Here is a 16,045-nt window from a genome sequence, read left to right as displayed (position 1 = left end):
GTTCTTTTAAAACAGGGTGGGTAAAAAATTATATTACCTATCTATTCTAATTAACATAACTAATGTAACTTAATGACAGTATGTTTGTTTAGGCTGAAGTTCCCCTTTAACCCGGGGACTGCCGGTATGCTTTTGAAAATAGCTGAATACAGGACTTCTGTTATTAAAGTGTACCTGTCAGGAAAAAAAAAGTTAAACTTAGATACTTACCTCATTAGAGGGAAGCCTCTGGATAATCCAAAGGCTTTTTTCTATCCTCCTTGACCCCACCGATCCAGCGCTGGAACCCTCTGAGCATATTCAACAGCAGCGTGTTGAACTTTTTCTCATGGCTACTCTCCAGTTAGTGTACGAGTGGGCTGCAGTGTGCAGGCGGCTTGTGCCTGTGCAGTGGCTTTGTGCAACTGCGCAGGTTGTACTTACGCCTGAGTAGTGCTGCCGTGCTCATACATGGACCGGAAGAAGGGGGTCTTGACTAGCATCAGTGGGATTATGGAGGTTTGGAGAAGCCTCCAGAGGAGTTTTATATAGTTGGCAAGAAGAAGGATGAAGGCACTGAGCTTTGCAAAAGATATACCTTTAATCCACGGTGAGAAGACACATCAGGGTATACAGTGGGGGTGAGGGAGGCCTGACAGCTGTTTCGCTTTAAGACAAAGCTTCCTCAGAGGCCAAAGGAGGAGTTTTATATAGCTTTCAGAAGCCTTTTTTCCAAAATTTCTTCTACAAGGTAATGTATTGTGTATGAAGACAACACTAATGTCTTTGAAGCAGTAAATCAAATCGTCGGTTTCTCTGCCTATTTTCTAATTTGATCAAATTTGTGACTGGCTCAGCTGGCTAAATGTGCTATTATTAGTAATCAGGTGGCATGTTTCGTATAACTGGTTAAATGTCAGGTATGCATTGAGGAAGACAACGATGCAAGGTTTCTGTAAGGAGAGGATATGGTTAAGAAGCCGACAAGTACCAAGCATCAGTTATTAGTAGCATCAATAAACTTACTTTTTGAGATGCTAGGTACTCCATCCCACGGGCCACCTGATAGGCACAAGATACCAGATCCTTAAATGTCAGCTGCTCAGCAGGGATTTTACAGGTGTCAAAGGAGTAGTCCATCCCGGGAGGACGCCGCGCCCTTAAATACTCCCTGAGGTTCCCCTTGGATGCATATTCAACCAAGACATAGAGGGGACCTGCAAAAAAACACCAAGAGGAACAGGTTACACCTCATTAATCAATAAAGAGACATACATATGCTCTAGAGGCATGGATACAAATCAAAGGTCGATGTGAGGAAATGAAGGCCCAGACCATAGCAACACTTACCTCCTCATGGGTATGAATGGATACAACCACATATACAACACAGTGAGGGCTGAGATAACAGACGCTCCCCACAAATGCAGAGCCTACAGGATACCTATGACGCCGCACAGCACTTATCCCACACATGCTCAATCAAAGACATGACAACACATCTCCAGTGGGGTCATGTGGTCAGTGATGTCACTACCTACTGAGGAATAACTTAGCATTGCTTAGTTGGAGTGTTCAAGAAGAAGGCTTCCCCACTCAACACTAACTACCCGTAGGCTCTGCATCTGTCTGACAAGCGTATATCAAAAAAGGGCGCCTGGAAAAAAGGGCGCGGGGTGTAGCCGAAATTAGAAGTTTGAATGCAAAACCGTATTTTTCGTTTAAGAGGTTATAAACGATAATTTAGTGCTAAATACGTTAAATAAACGGAAATGAAATGGCAAAATACCGTCTATAACAGTAAACGAATTCTGAAATGAAACGTCAAATTGCGTCTATAGCAAAAACGATATTTACACTTGTATTAAGCATAGTACTAGAATGGTAGATTTTACAGGTATTTTACTGCAATTATACCTAACTTTAGGGTCACAGATATCTCTCCTTATCCCTATCCCTCACACCTAGACACCCCTTTGTGTAAATACACATAATGTAATAAATTGTATATATTACATATATTGTACTATAACTATACCTAACCTTACTCTCATACAGAGCCCTCCCTGTACCTATCCCTAACGCCTAGACCCCCCTGGTGGTGCCTAAACCTAAGACTCCCCTGGTGGTGCCTAAACCTAAGACCCCCCTGTTGGTGCCTAAACCTAAGACCCCCCTGTTGGTGCCTAAACCTAAGACCCCCCTGTTGGTGCCTAAACCTAAGACCCCCCTGTTGGTGCCTAACCCTAAGACCCCCCTGTTGGTGCCTAACCCTAAGATCCCCCTGTTGGTGCCTAAACCTAAGACTCACCTTCTGGTGCCTAAACCTAAGACCCCCCTGTTGGCGCCTAAACCTAAGACTCCCCTGGTGGTGCCTAAACCTAAGACCCCCCTGTTGGTGCCTAAACCTAAGACTCCCCTTCTGGTGCCTAAACCTAAGACCCCCCCTGGTGGTGCCTAAAACTAACCACCACCCTGGTCCTAACCCTCCCTGTACCTATCCCTAACCCCTAGACCCCCTAGTAATGCCTAAACCTAACCATCCCCACTGCACAAAACACGCTAAACACATATAAACAATAATATATTTAATCCTTAAAATACTTCACTCCAAATAACATGAATAAAATAATTTATATATTTGTAATAGAATAACTAGCCTTAAAATCACGTAGAAATCTTAAAATAACAGTAATTTGTAATAGAATAACTAGCCTTAAAATCACGTAGAAATCTTAAAATAACAGTAATATTTAAAGCGATATTTTAGTAACTATAATCAACGCATTAGAAGTGTAAAAACAAAGTTAATACCATAAGCGATGTATTTCTAATACAATCAGCTTTAGAAACGTTATTTAAGCATTATACATATGAAAACGAATTTTAAATGATAAAAGAAGTGTAAACGAAATTTTAGTTTTTAAAGTTTTATAAGCGCATTTTTATAACAAAAAAACTAGTTAAAACCCATATAAGCGAAATTAACAAACGAAAAAATAAGTATAATACAAAGTCTAAACGGACTTGTAAACGATATTTGTTATAAAAACTTTATCCTGTAAACGAAAACCTTTGTTAACACGATCCCTGTAACCGCTATTTCTCGTGCGCCCTTTTTTCCTGTCGGGCGCCGAATAGCCGATATTTTGCATTGCAGTCTATGGCGGCGCCCTTTTTGTCCACTATCCCTGTGCGCCCTTTTTTGCTAGTTCCGTCTGACAATGGCTATCATTCATAAAGCATTTCCGCATGCGGAAATGCTTAAAACAGCTGACTTTACCGACCACTCGGCAAAGTCAGCATTCATAAAGCCTCTTTCCGCATGGAAAAATGACACTACCGAGCAGAGTGATAAATCACCGCCTTGTGCGGTGATTATCGGTACAAATGTAGCAAAATGTTCATTCATAAAGAACACCGCAAGCAGTGTGAGGTCGGGAAGTACCGCTCACTCTGATGTGGCGATACCAATGTAAGTGAATGGAGACACACAGACCTCCCAGGCAGCTGCAGCAGAGCGGAACACGGAGAAATGTATCAACTTGGCAGCTTCCGTGTCTCCGCAAGCCTACCGCCTGCCTACCGCCAGCTTAGTTCGGGGAATCTCCGCACATGGATACATCTTTATGAATGCCCACCCAGAAGTCTAAAAATTCGCCAGCGGTGTTTTCCCGCACTAATTCTTTTTACCGACAGCCTGTTCATGAATGATAGCCAATGTCCACTAATTTCCCCAATCTCCACATGTTAAAGGGTCAGCTGCAGATGGTTTCATGGCACTGTATTGCACTTCTCTCTGCACTACCACTAAATTCCTGCATTAGTCAAGCACTATGGAAGTTTGGAGCCTAAAAGACTATAAAACTTTCACCCAAAACAATCTTAAGACTCCACTGGGACATTCTACCCAAATCTTGGGAGGCCTATGTATTACTTTGATGATATTTCCAGCAACACATGACTTTTTCTGCGACAACTGTTTCAGCGATTTCGTGCCAGGATTACTTTTACATGATCCTTTTAGATGCGCGGTGATCACGACCGTCACAGCAGATGAACCCTGACGACTCCCACTCAAAATAACAGTGATCGCTTGAACTATCGTTCACTCCCGCCGTGTGATGGATTGGGGAATGCGTCCATCAGGTCGCGTAGCTGTAGGTTCCCCGATCCATCTTTTGGTGAGTATTCAGCTGAAGAATACAGTGCAAATGGTGGGACTGGTCAGGCCAATCAGACAACATTTTATTTAAAGGGAACCTGAGAAGAAGGTCCGTGAACCCCATGGGGCTGTCCCCTGTCACAGAAAGCTCCCAGGTGTAGTAGCGTGCGTGGCCCAGCCGGGCTGATGGGCCACAACTGGCCGGATTACCGGGCCAGATAGCAGCAGAACGGAGCTGCCGTAGAAAATGGCGAGGGCCTCCACGAACCTCATTGGGCTGGAGGAAGCCCCAGGTAAGTATAAATACATGTTAAACTGTCATCTCAGGTAGTGGCTTGAATAATGCATCTCCTAGAATAGCCCTAGATTAAATAATAGTCTTCTCATAATCACCCCTTAATGATACTTGTCCTGTGTATTAATATGATTTTCTGGATTTTTTTTTTTTTTTTTACATAAGTCTTTTTGCTGATTTATTTTTTAGATACAACTAGGATTGCGTTTTAGTTATTGGGGTAGCCTTGTACTGTACATAAATGGATTCCTATACCGGTATTATTTGCAGGGCTGTAGAGTCGGAGTTGGAGTTTCAGAAACTGAGGAGTCGGAGTCGCATGATTTTTGTACAAAATCCACAGCCCTGTTAAGTATTAGACTAAGGAGTCGAAGTCTGAGCAACTTTGGGTACCCGGAGTTGGACTTTCAGAAACTGAGTCGTCGGAAGATTTTTGTACCGACTCCACAGCCCTGATTATTTGTCACCGTTCTTTGACATGTGACGCCATAGCCATTGACTGATGTCTGCTTCTGTTATTTTGTGTTGTTTACGCTGGGTGGTTTGTAGCTTTCAACCAATACATTATTTAAAAGTTTTGCTTTCTGTAACTTGATTCAATATGATTTGCGTATTTTTGCTACCCTACAATGCACTCTTTGCTTGTGTCAGATCATATACTATACAGATCCTGGCTGACAGTGGCAGGGATACTGCCCAGACTACACCCATGTGGCGTTTTCCTCTGTGGGATTGCGGCAGCGGCGATATTCTCTGTACAGTGCTCTCTCTACGAAGCTTGTACACTATCCTCTCTTTGGCAGGCAGGGAAATGCTGCGTTCTGCCACATTCTTCCTGCAGTCTGCGTCTAACCAAGCAGCTGCTTCTTAGACAGGCTAATTTATTACCGGTGTTATTTTTAAAACCCAGGATGTCCTTTATTACACATCATTTATCGAAAACTGCTAAGCAGAGAGTTTCTAATGGCTTCAGACAGCCTAACTTGTAGTACAGGAAGAGGCCGTGCAAAGGGAGCGGGCGATTTCTCAAGTACCCTTTTTAGAGGATAACATCAACCATGGTGAATGCAAACAGGCATGGGGTAAACACGTAGTGAGATCTATCTGAATCCACTTATGGCTGCAAAATAAAATGACTCCTACATAATTACTGGAGGAAGGCAGTCTTTCTTGGCAACCAATCAGCCTATTTCTCTTTGGCAGCCAATTAGGTGTCGACTTGCTCTTGTAACAATCACTCCACAAAACGCTAAAAGCCGACTAAGTTGCAACCGCTACACTTTAACAATCCTTATAGGTATAGTCCAACACAGTAAAGGCGTCCATACACAAGATGATTTATGTGCAGATAGGCCGAGAGACAAATCTCTCTCTGACTGAAGAGAGATCTGTTGGGCGCCATAAATCACTGGCCGATTCCCAATCAATCACAGTCCCCGCTAGTGTAAAATGTGCCCCCACGTGCGTACATAACCTGTCAGTGCCTGCCACTGGCTCCATGCTCCATCCGCATACACGCACCCCATGTGGTTGGTGGCGTATACGTGGGTGTATGTGTGACATCACACATGCACCCACGTTTATGCCGGCAACCATGTGGGACGTGTTTATGTAGATGGCGGGCGGAGCATGGAGCCAGAGGCGGACAACGACAGGTAAAGTATACTGCACGCACAAGGTACCCGTAACCATATTTTATACTAGGGGGGACAGTGCCGGGGATTTTATTGCATTCGTCCATATAGTAGGCTGGCCTACTTCTTCACTCTTAAAACAGACTAGTGATGGGCTCACGAGTAGTTAGGAGTAGTTACCTACTCGAATTCGGGATTCAAATGAGTCTTAATTGTCTTAGCTGTGTGCATGGGAGACGGGGTTAATTACCCAGAATTCCATCCCAAACGCCTGGCACGCAGCCTATAGGACACGTTGTAAGACTCAATACCGTGCGCTTCCTCCTTCATGCTGGAAGGAGGAAGTGCAGTAGTGAGTCTTGCAACACGTCCCATAGGCCGCGTGCAAGATGTTTGGGATGCATAGAAGATGACTGAATTCTGGGTAATTAACCGCCCCTCTCCCATGGACACAGCTGAAGCAATTAAGCCTCATTTGAATCATGAATTAGAGTAGGTAACTACTAACCCATCACTAAAACCGACATACCATCACACTCCCCATAATTCTATATGACCTGCATGGACAGGTGGTTTCCTAGTCCGGTCAATCAGAGCTACCCTGGCTTCATAAACAGAAAATGCCAATAAGTTCTCCATTATTTGTAGCCAGTGTGTGCTCCTTGGATTCTGGAGGCTACTCCGTTCCTTAAGATAACATACAGGATATACTGGAAGGATACGTACCATCCTGTGTGCAGGCTCCCAGCAGATTTATTATATTTTTATGCTTCCCAATCATTTTCATCATTTCCATTTCAGACACCAGGTCTGAGAGGTCTTTATCTGTGGCATCATCTGCAAAATGTTCAACACAAAGAAGTATTGGGGTTTAATCATTCGACTATTACATTAGAATGATGTTAATACTAGCTGGTGGGCTAGGGCAGGAGTACGGGTGCCATCCAATCAGGGCCACACCCAATTACAGCGCGGCAGACAGACACACACATACATACATACAGGGCCGGCGCTACCATTAAGGCAAAGGAGGCAGCTGCCCCAGGGCCCCAGAGCTTGTAGGGGCCCCCAGTGGCTACAAGAGGAAAAAAATTTTTTCAAATCGGCCTTATAGTTTTTGAGAAAATCGATTTTAAAGTTTTAAAGGAAAAAAAAACACATTTAAAAACCTGCCGACTTTAATGGTTAATAGCAAATCCACCTTAAATGCTAGAAACCCTAAATTTGCAGGATATGTTAAGGAGATCATTAGGAATAAGAGGAAAAAACAATTTTTCACCTTATAGTTTTTGAGAAAATCAATTTTAAAGTTTAGAAGGAAAAAAGTATAGTTTTAAATGCGGTAAATGTAACTTTTAGTAGCAAACCTAACGGTAGTGTCATTTTACATGCATCAAACGAAAGCGCAATAAATTTCCTGACGGGGTTTCCAGGGGGTCTATACGCAACCGCAGCGCATTGGCCAGGGATCGCTATACAGCGCAATATGGCTGTATGAAGATCCCTGGCATTTTTTCCTATTTTCCCAATTTTTTTTTATGTTTAGAGTGTGGTAATTTAAAAAAAAATAATTATGTGGGGTCCCCCCTCCTGAAACTTTTTAACCCCTTGTCCCCCATGCAGGCTGGGATAGCCAGAATGTGGAGCTCCGACCGATTGGGACTTCACACCCTGACTATACCAGCTGCAAAAAAGGTCCCCTAATGCCGATTTTTGTTCCGGGGTATATGTTGGGGGGGCCCCCCAGGTTTATTTTGCCCTGGGGCTCCATTGTTGCTTAAACCGGCCCTGCATACATACATACATACATACATACATACATACATACATACATACATACATACATACAGCTGACGGCTTTGGAATTTTTATTATATTATTATTATTATAGTAGCATCATATACTGTATTTTATATCACTAAGCATGGGTTGCCACAGAGTCTGGTTCCCAATACTTTTCTTTAACCAGCAGTCAAGATGTTAATGTATGTATTTATATATGCATGGATGGTTAAATGTTAAGGTTTGGATGTCAGAGGATGTTATAGTTAGAGTAGGTCAATGTCAGGGTCTTGGGATGTATTGGGGGTCTGGAGAGTACTAGGAAAGGATAACCAGTTAGAGGATGCATTGGGAATAGCTAAAGTTTATTATTAAAGGATACCCGAACTGAAATGTGACATAATGAGATAGACATGGGTATGTACAGTGCCTAGCACACAAATAACTAGGCTGTGTTCCTTTTTTTCTTTCTCTGCCTGAAAGAGATGTTCAAGTGTAGTTATGCACCCCGACAATTGCAGGTGACGTGCCAGGCTGTAAGGATAACCAATCCTGTCAACAGTGAAGAAAAGAAGTCGGCACAGTCTTCATATGCTCTTTAAGATTTATTCAGCTTCAGTCGTGTATACATGACTGAAGCTGAATAAATCTTAAAGAGCATATGAAGACGGTGCCGACTGCTTGTCTTCTCTGCCTGAAAGAGATAAACATCAGGTATTTAAGTGGCTGACTCAGTCCTGACTCAGACAGGAAGTGACTACAGTGTGACCCTCACTGATAAGAAATTACCCTTTTTTTTACCTCTCTTTCTTGCTCTCAGAAGCCATTTTCTGCTAGGAAAGTGTTTTATAGTTGGAATTTCTTATCAGTGAGGGTCACACTGTAGTCACTTCCTGTCTGAGTCAAGACTGAGTCAGCCACTTGCATACCTTATATTTAACTCTTTCAGGCAGAGAAAGAAAAAAAGGAACACAGCATAGTTATTTGTGTGCTAGGCACTGTACATACACATGTCTATCTCATTATGTCACATTTCAGTTCGGGTATCCTTTAAGGATCAGAAGGGAGGAAAAGGTAAAGCACCTTTTAAAGAAAACCTGAAGTGAAAATCAACTATAGTCCCAATCCTTAACAGAACTTTCTTAGGATCCTCTAGTCTTATTTTTAGTTTAAAACTTAAAATCCGATATAAGTATTTTGGGCAAAGTCTGACACTTCTGGTCCTCTTCAGTCCCACGCTGTGCCATGTAAAAATGATATTATGCCGGTGTGCTTGCACGGGGTGGAGCTACAGTGTGAGAGAGTCAACTCCTACCCCCTTCCCCCAATGCAAGGTAACCTCCTCCCTAGAGTGAAGAGGCACACATCCTCTGGATGCCAGCAGCAGCAGCATTTTCACAATCACCCACGTTCCCTCCCCGCCCCATCCCCAGCACACCGGAAACAAATAAGCACTGGAGGGGGACATAGATGATCGTAAAAATTGATTTAAAAGGGTTAAATATTATACCTGCAAGTGTCCATTTAAATGATCAAACAAGTCAGTCTTCATTTTTGAGGGACAAAAGGCAGGACTCTGCACAGTTACTGTTTGGTGACTGGAAGCAGCTGCAGCTAATACAGCCGATCATAAAATCAAACAGAAGGATCTGCAGCTGTTGGAGGTAATGCTTTGAAGGGAACAACTTCTCTACCACAAATATCTTTACAGATTCTTAGGACGCTCCGCAAGACTTACCTTTTAACATCTTCACTGCTACAGTTATGGCTTTATTTGGCTTATCCTTATCAATACCGATAGCTTCCGCCATCACCACTTGGCCAAAGCAACCTTCACCCAATGGCTTTCCTAAAGTCAACCTATAAGACAGGATAAAGCCCGTAAGTACCGTAATTACTTGTCAACCCAAGCATGCATCTTATTGGACAGGTTAGGCATAATCACATGATCAGATGCAATTTCTTAGACAACAATCATTTAACTGCATTGCTGATTTGTTCAGAAGTAATCATCATCATCCCGTAAGATCCAGGCCAAACGTTCATAGAAAACAAGACAGAAAAATCTGACATCTAGTGCATTTCCCAGAGAGCCCAAACTTATTTTTTCACCATTGTAGTAACTCCATTTCTATTAAAGGGAACCAAGGACTACTTATTTTTTCCTAGTTTCAAATAGCTATAGGAGCTGCCATGTTCCGCCTCCCCTTTTAGTTGCCCATTACTTATCCAGGGGACAATGTTAAGTCATCTGTGACTTCTGAGCGCCTCGAAGCAGTGTCCTTTGACCTGCACCTCCTGAGGAAAGGAGGTAAAATTGAAGTTTTCTTTATTTTTTATTAATGAGATACATTATTGGCATGCACTTTTAAATGTGCTATTGAGATGCCCTGGGTGCTAAAAATAGAGCTTGGTTCACTATTAGACTATGGCTGCTGAAGGGTTACACTCACCGACTCCTCGACAGTTCCCACTTGGGATCAGCAGGCAGCCCGAGTTCAGAGACATTGGCCAACATGGTGCCATCGGTGGAGGACAAGTGGGTAATTCTCACCAGCGGGGTGTTGGAATTCATTGAAGAGTTGGACTCCAGAGACACCTGCTTAAATAAACGAAATAAAGGTGTGTTGTTGTTGACTGTTGCACGTACAAGATTATCAAACTAAGACATTAAAAGAGAAGTAGGAATGTGAAGCTGGAGGGAGTTTATGTAGGCAAAGACAAGAGAAGACAAATAACATTTATATTGCGCTTTTCTCCTTGCGGACTCAAAGCGCCAGAGCAGAGCAGCAGCCACTAGGGCGCGCTCTATTGGCAGTAGCAGTGTAAGGGAGACTTGCCAAAGGTCTCCTACTGAATTAGTGCTTGCTTACTGAACAGGCAGAGACGAGATTCGAACCCAGGTCTCCTGTGTCAGAGGCAGAGCCCTTAACCATTACACCATCAGCCAACTGCATGTAGGCCACTATTGGGCAGGAAAGGGTGTAAGGATTGTGTTTTATTTTATTTTTTTGCAGGCAACTCGCTACCATCTAAATGTAAATTGCATAAACTCATCAGCATTTCTTCCCTGGCTGGGAATACATTTAAATGTCATTACTATCATTCTAATGAGCACCGCAGCATGTTCGGGGAATTGCGCACCTCCAAGGTTACCGGGAAGACAAACACATTGCAACATATGTTCTCCCATCGTGTACCATAATGGCATCTGAACGTATGAAACGCTACCCTGCTCAGGAGTCTCGTTGTGCTCATAAAGGAGAAAAACCCGACTGAGTTAGGAGCACATTAAGTTTGAAGAGCTACGTCATAAATCTTTGAGAGAGAAGACAGAGAGAAAGCCAAGAGACCTTCGTGATAAATACCACAAACACACACTGCAAAAAGGAACAGGTTGAAATGTCAACAAAGGAACAATCATGCACTTTGAAGAAAGATAAAGGCAGCAAAGATAAAATAAAAATAACAGTATAGTATTTCCTGAGCACCGGGATATGGGCCTGCTCATAAGCAGCCCACTGCAACCTGCTGTCCCAAAAGTGGGAATCAGGCACCGCCTCCATGAAATGGGAAGGGAGGAGACCAATGTACTGCTGCCAGGAAACGGGATGGGAGGAGACCAATGTACTGCTGCCAGGAAACGGGATGGGAGGAGACCAATGTACTGCTGCCAGGAAATGGGATGGGAGGAGACCAATGCACCGCTGCCAGGAAATGGGATGGGAGGAGACCAATGCGCTGCTACCAGGAAACAGGACTGGAGGAGATCAAGCGCACGGCTATCAAGAAACAGGACTGGAAATGCAGCTTACTTAGAACAGAGAGGAAAACAGGGAGAATACAGGAAATTACAATACCATAGAGATCATTACATCATTTCATAGACAGTGATGTTGTCAAGCCTCTAACAGCCGAATTGCAGCAGATTGACTCAATTCCAAGGTGCATACAATTTGCTTGCAAGTCAGAGTTATTTGCATTTGAAGGATCATCTCTAACTTGCAGCATTGCAATGGAGAGGAGACTTATTAGTGCTGAGGGAAGTAACAGGAAAGAAAAGAGGAAAACATACATAGCTAGGTAAGAAAGGAGAGGGCTGGACTGGTGAAAAGTTAGGAGCCTGGCTGAAGCACTATGTTAAGTGCGCCTTTCCTGTGAAGAACAAAATTAGGTACTGGATACTAAAATATTGTACTATTGTACCTAGTGAGGTAAGTTTTTGAAAAAAAATTTAAGTATCCTAGTTAAGACAGTGCTTATCAAACTTGTCTTTGGGCTTTATCAGCTGTGCAGATTTAGCGATATGCTCACAGGAGTAATATACTGTAGGTAAAAGTATTAGATAAAGTGAAAAATAGTCAATCTGGCACAGTAAAAACCCATACAGTGGACACATCTAAAATGAAGCAGCATCACGGTTGACCAATCATACCCATTCTCCTCACAGGAAATTGTCACTACCTAGTGCACTGCGTTTAACTTCCCCAGTGTTCCATATAATAGCACTGCTGGTCTGGGTCTGCTCCCATTCCCTCCAACCATTAGAGGTCAATGTTGGGAGACCAACTCTTGGTTAGATGGGGTAGTGGATGAGAAAATGCTTAAACAAACGGTGACCTCTAGTGGTAAGGACTATATTGAATGGAAATGGTAGAGCTCTTTACCAAAATCATAATTTTTCTATAACTGACAAGGGTGAACTGTGTCTGGAAACATCTTAGAAAAACTCTTCATTTCATATTTACCTCCCAAAATATCCCAATATTTGATAATAATGAGATACTATCTAGTATCCCTATATAACTTCTTTGGTGGTGGCTTCTTCCGCCTTGGAAGTGCCCCTTATCAATGGAAAATAGGCTCTAGGCTGGGTCATAGCCCCACCCCCATATCCCTATTTTTTATATTTTATGAATGCCATAAACGTCTGTAAGGAATCAACAGAGAAGATTAGCGAAAAAAGGAGAAGAATCTATTAGAGGGCAAATTCCAGGGAAGAATTAACCGGCAAGAGAAAAGTTGGAAAGAAGAGGGAAAGTAATCTTGTATCTACTTTCTGTTACCTGTCGCTTGAGTGGGAATTTGGAGACCTTTTGCACAGTGGGTGTGCTCATGGCCTTCTTGGAAGGAGTTTTTAGTCGGTAGATGACAAAGCTGATGATGATCACCAGGATAAAGACGAAGGCCACGGTTACCACAATCAGGACGCTGGCTGAGCTGGAAGCTGTGGCCTCCACTTTCACAAGGGGCTCTGTTGGGTGAAACAAATTGCAGCATTCAAATACACAGCACAGATGTAAAATTTGCACACAGTTCTCACATTCTCTTCTTTATAATAGATGAAGCGGGACACTCAAATGAAGGTCAATGGTGAGGGGAACAGGAAGTAGAGAATTGCTGGGGTGGCTCCCTGTCGCTGACCCAAGAGTCCGTTTCCACTGAGGTGGTACAGGTGGGCCTCAGGGAATGCCTAAATAAAGGGGTATGTGTATATGTGCGTTGGAAGCAGTAGGCAACTGCATCATCATCATCATCTGCTTGATGGCAATAAACAGTCATAACTATCTGAAAAAAATCTTGTCATGAGCTCACTGCAGCTTAAACAAAATTTTATTCAGCGTGGCAACAGCAAAAAGCACACATGGCAGTCACAGGACCAGCCTTGTCACTAGGTTAACGCACTTACCCAGCAGACCTTGGTACAACTGAGATGAGTGTTGTGCACAAGACAACTCGCTCACTGCAATGAATACACAAACTGAAGAAGATCTTGACGCTCAGCATTTCAGATGGATCACAGTAACCTCTAGTACGAGGTTAATGAAATGTGTTGTACTCTCAAACATCCAAGTAAAATGCGCATATAAGTTTAAAACAATCTGGGGACATCTCCTCCTGCTGCTGGTCGCTTCCCTTCCAGGCTCCGCTTCCCTTCCATAGCCCCTGATGAGTCGTAGAATGTAACGCGTAGGGCGGAGCCTGGAAGGGAAGCGACCAGCAGCAGGAGGAGACGTCCTCTGATCGTTTTAAACTTATATGCGCATTTTACTTGGATGTTTGTGAGTACAACTCTTGTTTTAATACAAATAAATCGTGGATCTTACACTATTGGAAGCCTTTTAGTTCGTAGATGATGCCTGTGATGCCTGAGATTCTGATATGAAATTGTGAAGGTGGATCAGATTGGGAAGACTGTGTCTAGGACTGCACACCCATAAAGCGTGGACAGCTGTCTGACTGTGGGCAGCAGTAGAAAAGGGTGAGCAGGAGATCAATAGAGTATAATTCTCATGACAATTCAGTTGTGTTACAAGCATGCTTGCACGATGATGGCATTTTATTGTTTCATTTGATATTGGATGTACCATTATCTCTGGAAAGAAGTCGGCTAACTCTCCAAAGCGCAGTTGCTGTCTCTAGGGCTGGGCAGCCTGACAGCAAGGTGAGCGTGCCACTTGTTGGCTAAAAGTTGCAGACACAGAGGTGACCCCATAAAAGAAGCTGCTCAATCAGGGCCCCATAGGGTGATGGTCCTTGTTTGATATTGGTTAGACGGATCGCACTATGATTTTCTTTTGTCTCTTTGTTTTTTCTTTTGGGTATATGTGAATCTGCCCGCCACGGGTGAATCTTCCGGAGCATCTGGAAATTGGACGTTTCTGAGTGGAGGACGTGTTAATTGAGACTTCTTATAGTAGGAACTTGGACATTGGGTAGGGGGTAGCGCACTCCAGTAATTTGTGTTTAAAGTATTAGACTAAGGAGTCGAGGAGTCTGAGTAATTTTGAGTACCTGAGTCGGTGGTTTCATACGGAGGAGTCGGATGACTTTTGTGCCGACTCCACAGTCCTTGTGGCAACAACTCCTAAGTAACTGACAGCCTAGCCATATTTTTTTATTGTACACTGTTTTAAAAGCGTTATCAAACAATAATATAATGATCCTGACGAGGGCTTCAAGTAAAAGCAACAGAATACTAATCCCTGAATGGGTAATGGGCTGCAGATGTGTGAAAATGTCAGTAATAAGTGAGCTCAAAAAGGAAAACTCCTGCAACACGTTATTTCAAATTCATTTAAAGATCTTCGTTTGTGTTTAATTAGCCAATTACACTAAGAAATTAACTTGCCACCTAATTACATACTTTATATTCTGGCTTCATTAAACATTGCAATCCAGGATCAGTTTGTGTATATAGAAGGTTAAGCACGCAGCTAATTAAAGAGGGATAAAGCAAGGAGACTGCATCATCAATACCTGCATATAAGATATAACATTTAAAGGACAACTGAAGCAAGAGGAATATGGAGGCTGCCATATTTACTTCCTTTTAAGCAATACTAGTTGCTTGGCTATCCTGCTGATTCTCTGTCTAATACTTTCAGCCATAGACCCTGAACAAGCATGCAGCACATCAGGTGTTTCTGATATTAGTGTCAAATCTGACAAGATTAGCTGCATGCTTGTTTCTGGTGTAATGCTGGGAATAAGCAATGAGTTTTTTCAACAGATAGATGGCTCGATAGATAATTTCCGTCAGGTCCGATCTGATTTTCGATCGTTTTTTTGATCAATTTGAATAGAAGTGACGAAAAAACTGATTTTGTATTCCCAACATTATTCTGACACTACTGCAGCCAAATAGATCAGCAGTATTGCAAAACGTTATACATCCACCCTTGGTGGAGGGGAATACCCCTTTTTTCTTCACGTCTACAGAGAGCGACTTCTTAATCCTGAGTGAGGACAGGTTCATTTCCTCACCTGCCTATACAGTGGTTGCCTGGAGGTAACCCTGGTTTGTGAGTATACATTTTACTCTTTCTTATATCAACTGCCTTGACTTATTACACTATATTGGACTCTCGGTTCTCTTTTCACAAATAGATAAGCAGGACTGCCAGGTAACTGGTATTGTTTAAAAGGAAATAAATATGGCAGCCTCCATATCCCTCTCACTTCAGTTGTCCTTTAACTCCTGTTAATGCATCTATAAGTACAATAATCATACAAAATTGACACAGTTTAATGCATAATAAGATACCGCATACAGACATACTGTGACATAAAAAGCATACGGTACTTGTAAAAATACACAACACAAAGAAAAAAAAAGGCAAAGTGAGAGCATTGAGAAAACAGAGAGGCACAAGATGAGGGCAACCAAAAGCTTTTGATTGTAGGAAC

At 42.7% G+C, this 16,045-nt stretch overlaps 1 protein-coding gene across 6 annotated transcripts in view; it reads right to left on the bottom strand.

The window, feature by feature from the left end:
• The window catches only part of FGFR3 (fibroblast growth factor receptor 3), a 173,072-nt gene that overhangs the window by 23,793 nt on the left and 133,234 nt on the right, over positions 1 to 16,045 (bottom strand). For 4 of the 6 annotated variants that reach the window (XM_068275813.1, XM_068275839.1, XM_068275822.1 and 1 more), the window contains 5 exons: positions 12,922 to 13,109; positions 10,309 to 10,457; positions 9,594 to 9,715; positions 6,800 to 6,910; positions 1,006 to 1,196 (listed from right to left, as the gene is read on the bottom strand). In XM_068275813.1, the coding sequence (XP_068131914.1) occupies positions 1,006 to 1,196; positions 6,800 to 6,910; positions 9,594 to 9,715; positions 10,309 to 10,457; positions 12,922 to 13,109 (761 nt within the window). The remainder of the gene's footprint in view (positions 1 to 1,005; positions 1,197 to 6,799; positions 6,911 to 9,593; positions 9,716 to 10,308; positions 10,458 to 12,921; positions 13,110 to 16,045) is intronic. The other 2 variants (XM_068275830.1, XM_068275848.1) reach the window with 1 other exon arrangement.

This window comes from Hyperolius riggenbachi, chromosome 1 (genome assembly GCF_040937935.1).
Source record: "Hyperolius riggenbachi isolate aHypRig1 chromosome 1, aHypRig1.pri, whole genome shotgun sequence".
Taxonomy (NCBI): domain Eukaryota; kingdom Metazoa; phylum Chordata; class Amphibia; order Anura; family Hyperoliidae; genus Hyperolius; species Hyperolius riggenbachi.
Note: the sequence above shows the minus strand (reverse complement) of the source record. Positions and strands in the feature narration are given on the sequence as shown.